Raw genomic sequence first — 15,959 nt, forward strand, 5'->3', positions numbered from 1 at the left:
TTTCGCCCTTTACACATCCTTTCAGACAAAATGAGGGATGAGCACTAGCTTGTGGCCTCAATATACTGGAACGTTTCTGTTGCTTTGAAATAAGTTTTGGTGTCCATATTTCCGTTCTTATATGGAAGTTTTCCCCTTTATATGTTGTGAGGTCGAGAAAGTTAAGCTCGCGATTGCTGATTTAATATTGATCGCTATAATGTTGATAACCTTGCAAATGAATCATCAGATATGAGGAAGGGAGTTTTAATGCATATCGTGTAGCACTTATTCGGTGATACTTAAATTAGAGAAAACTCCGTTTTAGGCTGTTTGCTTTTAACATGTTGAAAGCTCTATTTGATCTTTTGGATTGTTTCTTCATCGAATTTAATCGTATCAGTAAAGAAAAAGGAAGAAAGCTCTGCGGAATAGATTTCCGCCATCGCCAGCTTTCCTTCCGTTGACCTTGAGCGGCGCCGCGGTGTAGGCGCAGCCTGCATGCTCTCTCAATCGCTGATACGCAACCGCCCAAGCTGCTGCGCAGCTCCTCTGGTGACTACTTTGCATCACCATCTTCTGTGTCTGTGTGTATCACCAAGTGAGTTTTAGTAACACCTCTTTATGCAATTATCATTTGATAATTGTAAGGCAATCGCCTTCAAAATGCAAAATTTTTATTTGTTGCGCTGCTATCATGTGCTATTTTTACAACACTTCTCTTTAACTTCACTTCTTGTTTGTTCGTCTGCTACAGACCTTATAATCGATTTTTAACACACTTCTACCTGTTCAATCGATCTGAAATTGCGCACACTTGCGTAAAGTCAGAGACAATGCATGAATCAATTTACAAAATAAATAATTTAAACAATTAACGAGAAATTCATTCCACATGTGTAAGTGTAACATCGAAGACACTGGCCTTTTTAGAAGGGTTGTCTATAAAAAGTAATTTTTAAACGCATGTTATTAATCTTGATGCCATCCAAATGTGGTATGGCGTGAAAACGCTTGTCGTCCACAAGCTAAATTGTTCAAATTATTTATGTTCTGTGAGCTTTTTCTATGTGATGGCCGATGGGATAACATTAAATTTGTTATTAAAGATCAATGTAAAGTAATTTCAGAGTCTTATCTTTGATCGAGTCTGGTCGAACCTTTGGTTCTGTCTTTCAGCTAGAATAAACTCACGTGTTCCCAATGACCACGTGTATTAATTACACATTCTTGTCACTTAAACGTGAAGAAGATGGTACGTATTCAACCATAAGCTGTTTCTGCGGTTACAAGAAGGGTGAAGCCATCCGGTTACAAGAAGGGTGAAGCTGGTAACCGTTCCAGGAACGGTTACCAGCTGTCATTGTCATTGTATGTACATTATCCTTTTTTGGAAGCTGGAAGATGTTTTCTTGACGTCATCAGAAACTTTTCTCGTAAAATTTTGCCGTACGCCGTTTCTAATGTTTGCAACCCTAAGTCATTTTTTCAGGATATGGATAATTATCATAACTACGATGAAACGCATGACGGTGGCTGATAAATTACGAATGATCAAAACAGGAACAACCGGCGACTATTCAATAATTGCGGTTTAAAAATTACATGAAAAATAATTTTTTATTAAAACAAACATTCATACAAAAAAATTTCTGATATTTTGAACGAGCTAATGTATCAAAATAATGAATTGAAATATCAGATATTACATTTTCTAATCGTCACAACAGTTCAACTGGAAGTCGCTTAGAACGACCGAACGAAGAACGTTTATAACTTCCCCAACATGTTAATACAACAGCGAAATATTTGTGAACTTTGCTATCAACGCTACTTAGAAATTGTTTACATGGCAAGGGCACAATGAGAAACCTTCCAGAAGTTTAGGTAGACACGTTCATGGGAAAACATACACTGAAGGCGCATTTCCTGAAAACCAAATTATTCGACGCCACAGAGGAGGAAGAATCGATGTCATTTTCCTTCTCCAATATACAGAATTCTCCAGTTATTTAGGCATGAAAGATTCAAGAGCTTTTTTAAATACGGTTCTATCATATCAGTTTCGCAGAGAAATTCCCACCATGCACTAAACGATGTATACTTAAATCAGACATCCTTTTATCTATTTATAAAGTAACTTAGGGATCAAGAGAAGACAACTAAGCTATTCATTGGGCAAAAAACAAGCTGCCAACATAAAAAAAATATTCAGTAGTGGCCTAATCGCGTCTTAGGAAAATAAGAAATAATGTAATGTTGATTCATAAGAGATCAATGTAAGTAAGAAATGACAGTAAGCAATGAAAATAACTCCTTTGAACGAAAAGCAACTACTACTTCTATATTATACAGAGAACACGATGGATGGGCCAAATCATAGGCTAATCATGAATGCTATGATCTAATCACAATAGCGGAAAATTCATTACATTGTTTTGTGTTACGTAGCTACTCGGGTCAGAAATAGTGTGAAAAAACTGTTAACGCTTTTCATGGGTCAACACTTAACGACTATGAAGGAGTATCTTGCCAGATTTCATTAATGACTATAGTATAAAAATTTTTTTCCTAATGGAATATTTTGCCGAATAAAAAAAGTTCATAGAGCAATTCTGCTTAAAACTGCTAAAAATCAGTGAAAAATCGGACTGTGAAAGTTCTTAAATTTTGGTGTCGGTGGTAGGATTGAGATGGACATGTCAAGCAACGTAGAGTTAAGTTCTTTCAATACAAGTCGTCAAAAGCCATTGCAGAAACTGAATACAAATAATGAACCATAAATAGTTTACGTGTTAAATTACATTTAATTTACGCGGACTAAATCTGTCATGTAACGGTAATTTTTAACAAACAGTAGGCACGTTTTGTAAGTTAAGAGCACGTTACATTTGAATCACCAACCTTGGAGTCGTTACATTATATACAAATCAAATGGTTGGTAATAAAAGTACTCTTCTAAGTAACGAGCACCAATTGATATCCAATGTGATCTGGCTAAGGAGTTAGTCCTGGAGTGTACCTAGCAGTGTGGAAGCCATATAGTGCCCGAGTGGCATCACTGCCATCCGTTTTGTCGGTGATCCAAGATTCATGTGCAATGTAGCCATCAAAGACAGAGGCACGGTGCTGTCCTCAGTGAGAAGCAGCAGCAGAGGACAGAGACCTGGTGCTGTCCTCAGCGAGCAGCAGGGGACAGAGGCACGGTTCTGTTCTCAGTGAAAAGCAGGGGACAGAGGCACGGTGCTGTCCTCAGTGAGCAGCAGCAGCAGGGGACAGAGGCACGGTGCTGTTCTCAGTGAGAAGCAGCAGGGGACAGAGGCACGGTGCTGTCCTCAGTGAAAAGCAGCAGCAGGGGACAGAGGCACAGTGCTGTCCTCAGTGAAAAGCAGCAGCAGAGGACAGAGGCCTGGTGCTGTCCTCAGTGAGAAGCAGCAGGGGACAGAGGCACGGTGCTGTTCTCAGTGAGAAGCAGCAGGGGACAGAGGCACGGTGCTGTCCTCAGTGAGCAGCAGGGGACAGAGGCACGGTGCTGTCCTCAGTGAGCAGCAGGGGACAGAGGCACAAGCAGGGGACAGAGGCCCGGTGCTGTTCTCAGTGAGAAGCAGGGGACAGAGGTACGGTGCTGTCCTCAGTGAGAAGCAGGGGACAGAGGCACGGTGCAGTGGACGGCGGCAGGGAAGCGCTCGCAGTATCTCTCCCTCCTCAGGAACTTGACGCTCACCAATTGCCCTTCAAACCAGATCCCGTGCAGCAGCGAGTGGATCTGGCCAGCCGTCTGTAATGGTGCATTACACTTAAGCCATTGTAACTCTGATAAAATAAAAAATATAACTCAGTACTCACTGCAGAGAGTGACAGAGCTCGCCTTTTCTCGTCGACGAAAACGTGAAGTCACGGACGGACAGACGGACGGACGGACATGGTGAGCACAATAGTGCATTTTTTTCATAAATGAGAAAATGCGCTAAAAATTGTCATGAGTTCTTAACTCTTTCAACCAATCAGTGACGGCTTTCCAAGCCAAATACATCAACCACAGATGAGAAATCAGCAGCTACATGCACCTAATTCACAACGTGCTCTTAGACCACTACGTGTACCTGATAGATAATTGATATCACGGCCCTAGGTCAGCCGACACATAAAATGAAATTTTAATTCACGCAACATTTGTAGACCGTAACCACGTCTGCAATGAGCATCTTAATGAAAATAGTAAGAATTGCAAACTCAAAGGGGGCGGACGAGGCGAGTAAAATTTGTACGTCTAATATGGAAACAGAAAATTGGACAACTGGTATTATGGTCCAGGATATGCCAACTAGGAGCAATGGACACTTGCTCCTGGATAAGGAGCAACCTCCAGCAATCCAGGATATGCCAACCTGGATTGCTGTATTACTACGCTGGATAACGGGCTACATGAAAGCTGGGATTCTAAAATTGCTGGGATCATGTGTACCATTAATAGGGTAGGATAGCCCAGTGGTTACAGTTCAGAGTACCAGGATTGGAGCAGGAAGTTGCGGGTTAGATACAAGCTACCAGCGACTGTTCTGGTAAAATCGGCGAGGAGGCCGAGCAGTTAAGAACAGTAAAATTAGATTAAGCAGTTGCGTGTTCAAGACCCGCAACAAGCTGTGAAAAATTCTGCGATATTCAGATTCTGCGACAGGCCTACAGGCCTAATGAACGCTGTGACCGCTATTTATTTATTGAGCCCAGGCGACAACGGGCTAACCTTCCAGTTTAATATTCACCTTGACGGTCTTGGCCATGAGGTAGACCAGCCCCTCAGAGCCGTGCTGGTCTACGGCCAAGTGCAGCACAGGAAGACCCCTGCATTTCTGCAAGACCACCTCACGCACCCACGTGGCAGACCTGAAGACAGACGCGAATGTATATTTGTCATTTTAAATACTGTAACACTATCAGTCTATCGCCTTGTTAGAGCTAATTGTGACACCAAAATTCAACATTATTATTGCAACACAAAAATGCGCCACGTAATGAACTAGAATCTAGATAATCTTACAGCTGTCAGGCCCATGACTCACTTGTCAGGCCCCATGACTCACTTGTCAGGTCTGGCAAGGTTGCGGATCTTAAGGCACTGCGTGGGGGCGGTGACAGCGGCCTCCCTCTCCCCCACGCCCCTCCACCACTGCCCCCTGCCGTAGAGAGAGAACGTAATGGATGGTAATGGTAATAATGGTAATGGTAATAATGGTGGGATGATAATGGATGTTAATGATGCAATAATGGTGTGATGGTAATGGATGAAAATGATGCAATAATGGTGCGATGGTAATGGATGGTTATGATTTATGGTAATGGTAATAATGGTGTGATGTTAATGGCAAGTGAGATGGTAATAACTCGAAAATGAGGGAAATGCTCAATAAAATATTCATTTAATCAAATGAATATATGATTTACTACAAATTTAAATAAAATGGGAGGAAATGTTTAATAAAATTATCATTTCATCGAAGTAAAATACAATTTTCTAAAAATTTAAATGAAATAATCAAACAAGACTACAACTCCCATATGCATATGCGCAACAGCTGATAATTAAAGCATGTGTACCTCTTCGACCACCTATAAATAAATTGCGCACTGTCAAAACTCGACATACAATTTGTTTTTAAAATCGACGATCCTGTTACTACTGCAAAATGCAAATTTTATTCTACATATATTTCCATTAAGAAAATATTGCAACTAACGATGGGTCAGCATCATTATCATCGTCGACAGGTAGATCGGGGTACATGGAGGGAGTTCGTCGCACATCTGGCAACACTGCAGGCCCGGGAGTTCGTCGCACATCTGGCAACACTGCAGGACCCGGCGTGGCCTGTGATTGGTTGTCACCACGCGTGACGTCATCAATGTCCTCCGCAGCCTCGCATTGGCTGGAATTTCCACCAATCCAGCGCCACACTTCACACTCCTCCCCGCCGACCAATCGCATTTCACGAACAAGCTGATGGTTAAATGCCATTTAGATTTATAATATTTATTAGATAAATGAGATTTATACTCATGGGATTTATATTGTATATCTATATCAAAAATCACAATGATTGAAAAGAGTGAATGTTGTACTATTGTTATGTTGCAGTTAGATTGCCTCGGTGGTACATAACGCAGTAGAAACTTGTAGGTTGACCAAGATTAATTTCAAAAGAATGCCTAGAGACGCCCTAGATTCGAGTGCCTGGATAGGACCCAGAATCCAGGCTGCCAATGACTATCCATGCTTACCATAATTACCTAGATACTTGTCGGAATCAAGTGCCCAGATATATACGCCCTACGTATATTAATATTATGGGTACGCTCTAAAACAAAATACTCAGATAAAACCTGATATGCACCCTAGAAGTGCTCTAGAACGGTAGGACCAAGTGCCTTGAAACTTGCCTTAAAATACATCCTAGACACACTAGACACTCGCCCTAGACACGCCCTAGACACACTCTAGACACTCGCCCTAGCCATATCCTAGACACGCCCTAGACACACCCTAGACACGCCCTAGACACCCTAGACACTCGCCCTGCTCTCATGGCGCTCGACGAAGGCGACGGCGTCGCGCCAGACGCGGGCACAGGAGAGCCGCTGCTCGGGGGAGAGGAGCTCGTCCCTGACGTGGCTGACGGCGGCCAGACCGTCCCGCGCCCCCCGCACCTTCTGTAGGATCTTGCGCACCACCGCGTACACCTGCAACATGTGGCAACACTGTCAACACCTGCAACATGTGACAACACTGTCAACACCTGCAACATGTGGCAACACGGTCAACACCTGCAACATGTGACAACACTGTCAACACCGGCAACGTGTGGCAACACTGTCAACACCAGTAACATGTGGCAACACTGTCAACACCTGCAACATGTGGCAACACTGTCAACACCTGCAACATGTGGCAACACTGTCAACATGTGGCAACACTGTCAACACCTGTAACATGTGGCAACACTGTCAACACCTGCAACACTGTCAACACCTGCAACACTGTCAACATGTGGTAACACTATCAACACCTGCAACATGTGGCAACACTGTCAACATGTGGCAACACTGTCAACACCTGCAACATGTGGCAACACTGTCAACACCTGCAACACTNCATGCTGCTAATGCTGACCTGCTGTTGCCAGCAGCACGCATGCTGCTAATGCTGACCTGCTGTTGCCAGCAGCACGCATGCTGCTAATGCTGACCTGCTGTTGCCAGCAGCACGCATGCTGCTAATGCTGACCTGCTGTTGCCAGCAGCACGCATGCTGCTAATGCTGACCTGCTGTTGCCAGCAGCACGCATGCTGCTAATGCTGACCTGCTGTTGCCAGCAGCACGCATGCTGCTAATGCTGACCTGCTGTTGCCAGCAGCACGCATGCTGCTAATGCTGACCTGCTGTTGCCAGCAGCACGCATGCTGCTAATGCTGACCTGCTGTTGCCAGCAGCACGCATGCTGCTAATGCTGACCTGCTGTTGCCAGCAGCACGCATGCTGCTAATGCTGACCTGCTGTTGCCAGCAGCACGCATGCTGCTAATGCTGACCTGCTGTTGCCAGCAGCACGCATGCTGTTAATGCTGACCTGCTGTTGATGTTGTTGTTGTCTTCGTTGATATCCTCGTATCACCCACAGCACCGCCCAGAACACAGCTGCCCCTGCTCACAAATATCATCAAATTTCAACAAGTAAACAAAATACAACATCTTAACTTTAAACAAGTAAACGAAGTTAAAATTCATGGTAACTTTTTTATATAAAACAAAAAAATGAAATGCTTTATTTTCCATTAAAATAACATATGGCAAATGCCAATGATTTTTATTCTATTCAAATTAATAGCATACTTTAGTATAAAATTAGCAAATAATAAGAAATTTTGCTAGAATACTGACACTTCCGTAGAATTGAAGGAATTTTACAACTAGAAATACGCACATATATTGTTTATTATTGAAGGTATTGACTGGTTGTGGAAAGTTTAGCATCGCAAGAGCAGCTCATTAGAATTACAAGAACAGCCCTATTTCTACAAGAACTAAACAACAATAAAACACAAATTTTTATTATATATGCCACCAGGGCCAGCGCTTCCAGCACAAGTGTTGCTGAAATCTCATCATGGAACCGTCATTTTATAAATTTCAAGAGCAATACTTTCCCACAAAAAACTAGACAAAAAAATAATGTAATATTAGTCTCACTAAGAAAAACCAAAGCAAGGCTGCAAGGTTTGGTACGGTATTGACAAGAATTCACAGCCGTTTATAGAATCTAAACGGCTGTTTAGATTCAATAAATAATATGCATTTAAAAATTACTGTTTAAAGACAACGCTTCTTAAGAGGCTACTGTCTCCAATGTTACACACGTACAATAAATTTCCTACTTTATTTTTTACATGTTAAAAAATATGTCACCGGACGTGTGCCGCTACCTTTAATCTTATCAGGATGATCGAAACTCCACGGCCAAACGCCGGCAACTATCTTGTAAGAAGTTCAATGATTTTTGCTAAAGCTATATTGCACATTATTGCACTGGGATGTCTTTCATTAAAACTTCGGTTAACACGGTAAAACTTGCCTTTTATTCCAGTAAAGAAAACTTAAAAGCAACACGTTTAATAAAATAGTACAGCAAGCAGGAAAGACATAACTCTGCTAGACGAAACACTTATGGCACAGCCACAGTAACTAGCGCTAGGGCACAAGATCTCTAGTGGAGCAACGGAGCGAGGTGAGTTAAGGCTAGAACCTCGCTGTAGGGCTGGCGGGACCGACTGACTACCCGACTCAAAGCCGCTCAGACTTGACCTTGCACTACGTCGCTACCGCCCAAGTAAGGTCCGACATCAATGTTACTAAGGCGACTACGCTAGATGTGGCTTTCGGTATGCCCAACGAGATGAAAATGCTCACGGCTAATAGTGAACGAAGTTCATCGTTCACAAATATATATTTTTGAATTTTCAATATATGAAAGTTCTTTTTCAATTTTCAAAATTATTTATTCTGTTGTTTGATTCATGCACTGTCTCCGAATTTACGCAAGTGTGCAAAATTTCAGATCGATTGGAGAAGTAGAAGTGTGTTAAATATTGATTATAAGATTTGTAGCAGACAAACAAACAAGAAGGGAAGTTAAATAGAAGTGTGGTAATAATAATATTCTTGCAACAAATTAATAATAACAATATAAAAAATAAAAATATAAAATATAATAAAAAAAATAAAATATATAAAAATATATAATATAATATGACCAGAAAATACATATACTAAAACCAAGAATTTATGCAGTTTTGGTTAAAGACCAAGCATACATTTTCCTCTCAAACGTTAGTCTCCCTCTCGTGTCAGTCCCGATACTCAAGCGTCAAGAAAACTTATAAAAAATAAAAATATATAATATAATAAAAAATATATAAAACTAAAAAGAAAGATAATAATATTCTTGCAAAAACTAAACACCAGAAGTTATTAAACATCTGACCGAGAGCGACGAGGGCGAGGGCGGCGAGGGCGAGGGTGGCGAGGTTCATTCTTAATCTAATAATATATTAGAATAATATTCTCTAATATAAATAAATAAGAAATAAAACTAAACAAGAGTAACATTAAACAACTGACCAAGAGCGACGAGAGCGAGGGCAGCGAGGGCGAGGGTGGCGAGGTTCATGAGGGCGCACAGGAGTTGCAGCTGCGGCCTGCTGGTGCTGAGACCCTGCAGCGCCTCGTCCGGCCAGCCTCGTCCTGTGACAGCCGTCGTCTGTTACTCGTCTGTGCTCGTCTGCACTCGTATAGCTTGTCTGCGCTCGTATCTCGTCTGCTCGTAACTCGTCTGCTCGTAACTCATCTGCTAGTAACTCATCTGCTAGTAACCCGTCTGCTCGTAACCCGTCTGCTGGTAGCTTGCCTGCACGTAACCCGTCTGTTCGTATTTCGTAACCCCGCTGCTAGTAACTCGTCTGCTCGTAACCCGTCTGCTCGTAACTCGTCTGCTCGTAACCCGTCTGCTCGTAACTCGTCTGCTCGTAACTCGTCTGCTCGTAACTCGTCTGCTCGTAACTCGTCTGCTCGTAACTCGTCTGCTCGTAACTCGTCTGCTCGTAACTCATGCACTCGTTACCAACACTGGCGCTCATGAAGAAGCAATTCAGCAGAACACAGCCAAAGTTAAAGTATTTTAGTAATTACTTTATTTCATTTCTGTCTGTCACAAGGCAAACAAATAAACAATTTTTTCAAATGAATGGAAAAAGGATGTTCTTTGCAGTGAGTCATAAAATTATACAGAAAGGATTCAATGTTGAAAATTAGGATTAAATGAATATCAAAATACCAAGAATCTAGAGCAAAGAAATAGCTCTTCGCATTCACCTTATCTACGTCTTCTAAATTCATTTCATCTTTAATGAAGATTACATGAATTTACTTAGCCATATCCTTGCATTTAAATTCTTGGTGAATTTGCAATTTAAGCGGACCAATAATATAAGCATCAATATCAAAATAATACAAAGCATGAATGAGCATTATCATTATTGTCTCATTTCATAGAGTCTATGAATCTAGTGCTTAGTCATTTTATCAGTTCTCATCCTTTCTTGTGTATATTTATTTTTTGCTTGCTATTAATCTTATGTGTGACGTGCCCTCGAAGTTCGTTTGAACCAGACGCCGCGATAAATGCTTCGTAGAATAATAATAATAATAACAATCATCATTATTACTATAATTATTAATTAACCTTCAGGATCAGCACTCCAGCCGCTAGTGAGCACAGGGCTGAGACCAAGCGAGGGGTTCAGGCACGACAGCTTGGCCAGCGCTGACACCCCCAACAGGAGCTCGTCATCCTGCAAGAGGCACACATAATGTAACAATATTCAGAAATAATATATAACATTATATTATATAACATTATAGAAATTATATGTAGGATTATAGAAATTAGAAAATTAACCGTACATCGATTTAAAAGTAAGTTACTTGATCATCTTAGCCTTATGAATTAAAATTAAAAATTCGTCTTTTTAAATGAATACACATGGAATTAAAACGCCAATTAGGGGATCAAAGATAAAATGCAATCGAGTCATATTAATAGAAAGCTGCAACTGTGTCAAGGAACAAAATATATTACTAAATTTGCCAGATAATTTATGTATCTTAGTCACAAGCACTAGACGAGTTATTTTCTCTATTGAATTGAATATTTTTTACTAGAGGTTGTACTAATATTAAGGAAAACAAGAGTTACATTGGCAATATGTGATGAAATGAACCACTTTGCTAGAAAAACGAGCAATCAAAGATAGCTTTGTCTGTAAACAATAATAACAACACACTCAAAACTTCACCTTCAAACTATAAAGTAACCAAAAGAGGCGATTTCTTGGTGATAAAGTCACCTTTAGAGGAAATTTCTCGGCGATAAAGTCACCTTTAGAGGAAATATCTTTTCAATCAAGTCACCTTTAAAGGGAATTTCTTGGCGATCAAGTCACCTTTAGAGGGAATTTCTCGGCAATCAAGTCACCTTTAGAGGGAATTTCTTGGCGATCAAGTCACCTTTAGAGGGAATTTCTTGGCAATCAAGTCACCTTTAGAGGGAATTTCTTGGCAATTAAGTCACCTTTAGAGGGAATTTCTCGGCGATCAAGTCACTGGTCTCCTTGACTGTGAGGTAGCCAGCCTCGGCCGCCCCACACTGGTACTGCGCATGACGACGCTCTGCCTCGACCACGACCTGTCGACCAGACCCCAGCACCTGTGGCGCGACCCTCACCTCCGCTGCACTCAGGCACACCTTGCCCACCTCACCCGGGGCGCCCTTCGCAGGGCAAATTGGCAATTTCAGACCTGGGAAAATAGGTACAATTTTAGACATTTATAATAAAACACCTTAGGCCTGGGAAATTGGTTAAAAAGTTAGATGATCATAAGCGGAAGTTTCAAACCTGCGAAATTATGTAAAATTCAGACTTTCATAATTGGCTATTTAAAACTGCAAAATTAGATATGATTCAAGCTTCCATGATCAGCAATTTTACACCTGAAAAATTAGGAACAAATTTGGACTTTCGTCATTGGAGGTTTCAAGCCTTTGCAATTAGGCACAAATTAAGACTGTCTGATAGTGAGATCCAGCATGATTTCTCAACAATAAATGAACGACTCTACAGTTTTATTGTCCTAACAATACTTGTGTTGTACCTTCATGAATCACATTGGAACTGTGGACAATCCTTCATATTAGAAATACAAAAATAAAATCCTGAGTTGATCAATATGCAAGTTACAATCAGAAGCATTCTTTATAACCACAATTAACAAACAAGCCCGAGTAAGAAAGAATCATTAGTGAATGAATAATGAATTAAAAGAAACATTTTTTTAATAATTTACCATTTTCTTCAAACTGCTTGCCAGCAAACTCATCCCATGCAGAGCTCCCAGTAGATTCCAGCTCGAGATGCTGCAGATCAGGATTGAGGAGTCCGTCTGGAGGTATCATGCTGAAGTAGCTGAGCGCCAGCAAGCTGAAGAAGAGCGTGAGCAGCAGCAGTAGCATGTTAGACACGCTAGGGCACCAGCTACTGGAGCTGCTGTCTCGAGTCTCGCAATAGTTAGGGAAGAATGAAGGAGAAGGTGGAGGCGATGAAGCAGGGAAATATGAAGAATTTGGAGATGAAGGGTAACTTTTGTTCAAAACTTTTGGGAGTTTCCAAGAAAATCCATTAGATGAAGGTTTAGATACAGCATTTTTGTTTTTGTTTCCAAATAAATTTGCGAGCCATGAGTTGAATCCATGAAACTTAGATTTGGAACCTTGTTCTTCTGGTGCATAGGAGCTTGTATCCCCATTAGTGTCCTGGTCTTTATAATATTCACTGGGATCATCATAACTCCCATGTCTGCTGTCATTGTACTCATGATACTGGTATTTTGGGACTTTCCTCACATCACCAAGATCAGGGGTCATGAATCTGTCATTAAAGCGCTGCCTTGCACTGCTGCTGTTGCCAGATATTTGACTGGTGATGGCATCATCGTTGTCAGATGCCGTGTCATAATCAAATGCAGGTTTAGGCTTTTGCCGAGATGAAGACCGCATACCAGACCTGAAATTGGAAGTAAAAAATATCATATATAAAAAAAATAATAAAGGTACAGCCATAACTCAAGTAGCAGAATTGGATTACAATGGCATTGCTGTTGCATTATGAAATTATTGTAAAGAATAATAATGTAATTGTAATAATGATTAAGTATTACAACATTTTACCAATCAGAATATCAACAATGCAACAAACAACATCAGCATTAACACCAATAATTAGAAACTAACATTATTTATTACATACTAATGCTTTTAGGCTATTGCATCAATAATATATAAGAAGGTGAACATAATTACTGAGAAGCATTGCTGGGTTTTGTCTTCAAATATGTTGGAGTGGAGGATTTGGTGGCAGGAGAGGACCAGGAAGAGGTTGGTGTGCCTTTATTGCGGGTCACAACATGTGTGTTGTATTTGAAGAGGCTAGACCTGTTGGTGCCCGTGCTGCTATAGCTTCTATCTAATATGTTCTCATCATCTTCATCTTCTTCTTCATCCTGCTGTTCTTCTTCTTGGTCATCTTCGTCCTCATCAGAGCTGAAAGCTTGCAGGCTGCGTCTAGATGTGGTTTTAGTAGCTGGCTGCAAATTAGAGAAAACGATTAATAATTTGTTTATTAGGATTCAATAAAATTTACTCAACATATAAATGGTTTCAAGCCATAGTTTAGCTCAGATTTGAAAATGATGCATACATTTTCCATGTTTTTCAAACACATTTTTAGTAGGTAATTACAAAATGTTTTCAACATATTCTTTCTATAGCCTCAGCATGCTCCATTAATAACTTGCTCCATTAATATGCATTTTATTCTCACACATTTTCCAAACATTATTGAGTCGTATCCAAATGCACTTGTATTGTGTGGTGGTGCAAGCCTACTTCATTCACCTTCACAATTCAGTCATTTTTCACATCATTCATTCATGTTCATCATCCATCATGTTTGAAGTTAAGGATAGGAAATCTGGGAATCTATCAGGGTCAAATGAGTGTGTATTGACAATATCAAATTCCCGAGGTGATCAATATGCAAGTTACAATCAGAAGCATTTCTTTACAACTACAATTAACGAACAAGCACAAGTAGAAAAGAATTATATATATATATTAGCTAAATGGATACACAAAAATGATCAGGCTATTGCCATGATCTATAATTTGAGACGACATAAATCCACTTTAAAACCAGCATTAAATAACATTTGAACTGTTCTCATCATCATGCATATGGAGCAGCATAAGAATAGATGTATATAAATATAAGGTACTGATTAATTCATCAGCTGTAACTTCAGCAATTATAGTCTGGTCTGAAGCTGATGAATTAATTATAGTCTGCATGTGGGAATTTTACAGTAAAAGACACAATACACAAATAAGCAATACTTGCCACATATTTCTTTGAACTTTTGCCCTTCCGAGCAATGGAGAGTTTCTTTCTGAGGATACTCCGTGTGGTGGCAGTAACTGGAGTCGTTATTCCTGAAAATAAATGGTTCATACATACAATATACTTCTGGGTTTGAAACCATAGAATTTTTGTATGGTTGTTTTTCCTAGGAAATTAGATTAAGTGTAAAAAGTTACAAAATGGGTTTTGAGATTTCCCCCATTTTTTCAATTGCTTGAATTAAGGCGATTCAGTGTTTTCAAGGCAGTAAAATTTATATCTCCTGGCTACAATTCTGCATCTTTCAGGCTTTCAAAATAAATCAATTCTATCAGTTAGATAGGTAGTAATTAAGGGATCACATATATAAGAGTGATTTTTATCAGTCATGACACAGGAATTGGCAAGTGATGCTAAGACAGCTAAGTATCACACATTAAAAGAAAAACGTAGAAATTCTGTAAAAACTGGCATGCTTGACTTCAACTGCTTTGCTGGCTAACAAATTGAGGAAAAATATATATCAATGAGTAAAGTAATTACCATGAAGAAGAAGCTCAGCATGTAGCTCATCATCATTCAACCCAATAACTTCAGCCATAGTGTATACAATATTCAGTAAGCATTGGCTATCTGCTTATCTAAGGCAAGAAATGTCCTTATTTTTGTAAAAACAACAATCTGAAAATTAATCAGACAAATAAAATGTACACACGTATAATATTCATAAGTAAAGCTTCATGCAATAATGTCCCTTCTACACATAATCCTAGGCATTGCCACCCTTTTCCTCAAGTGAGTAGCGCTGGACAGCTCTGGCCTTCCTGAGGATCTATGCCATTGCAGCATTGCCAACTGCTAAATATCCTCTCATTCCATCTCTCTTCTTTCACTCAATTCACACTAACGAATATTGAACACTACTTAATTACGTTTTAATTAACAGCTATTAGGCTTTTAATTAACACGCAAATGTATGACGTCACCATTTCAACCATCAATGAACGCATGGAACTAAAACAAAGCTTACTATAAAGGAAAAGCTGGAGAGGTGACGGAATTACCTACGATGTCGGAATATACCGCGTTTACCCTACACATTAATTCAGCTCAAATTAAGTCATTGTTGAACTTACATTTTCTGTCATTCATTATTTTATTTGATAAATGAATTATAATTATACTAAATACTAATGCCTCTCTAAATGGTATGAGCACAGAGCACAGAGCATTTGTCAACATTACATACTCAGGATAGGTACTCTACCTATCTGCTGAAACTCTCAGAAAAAAAGTTGTGACCATGTTTGTGACTTTGTGCTGACAATATCAAATATGTTTCATACTGAATGACGCTGAATTAAAAGAAAGGCTGATAGCTACTGCCACTGGGTCTAGGCCACACAAAATTAAATGGCCAAA

At 40.0% G+C, this 15,959-nt stretch overlaps 1 protein-coding gene across 1 annotated transcript; it reads right to left on the reverse strand.

The window, feature by feature from the left end:
- Positions 1-3,550: 3,550 nt before the first annotated feature.
- LOC108671176 lies at positions 3,551-15,219 on the reverse strand. Its single transcript, XM_018158670.1, has 13 exons — positions 15,081-15,219; positions 14,538-14,629; positions 13,442-13,725; positions 12,430-13,145; positions 11,657-11,883; positions 10,769-10,877; positions 9,649-9,771; positions 7,601-7,674; positions 6,550-6,714; positions 5,715-5,974; positions 5,061-5,153; positions 4,743-4,863; positions 3,551-3,757 (listed from the first exon to the last, which is right to left on the reverse strand). The coding sequence occupies exons 1-13, from the start codon at positions 15,136-15,138 to the stop codon at positions 3,611-3,613; spliced, it is 2,469 nt and encodes an 822-aa protein (XP_018014159.1). The 5' UTR covers positions 15,139-15,219; the 3' UTR covers positions 3,551-3,610.
- Positions 15,220-15,959: the final 740 nt, after the last annotated feature.

Source organism: Hyalella azteca, unplaced genomic scaffold (assembly GCF_000764305.2).
Source record: "Hyalella azteca isolate HAZT.00-mixed unplaced genomic scaffold, Hazt_2.0.2 contig5956, whole genome shotgun sequence".
NCBI classification, from domain to species: Eukaryota; Metazoa; Arthropoda; class Malacostraca; order Amphipoda; family Hyalellidae; genus Hyalella; species Hyalella azteca.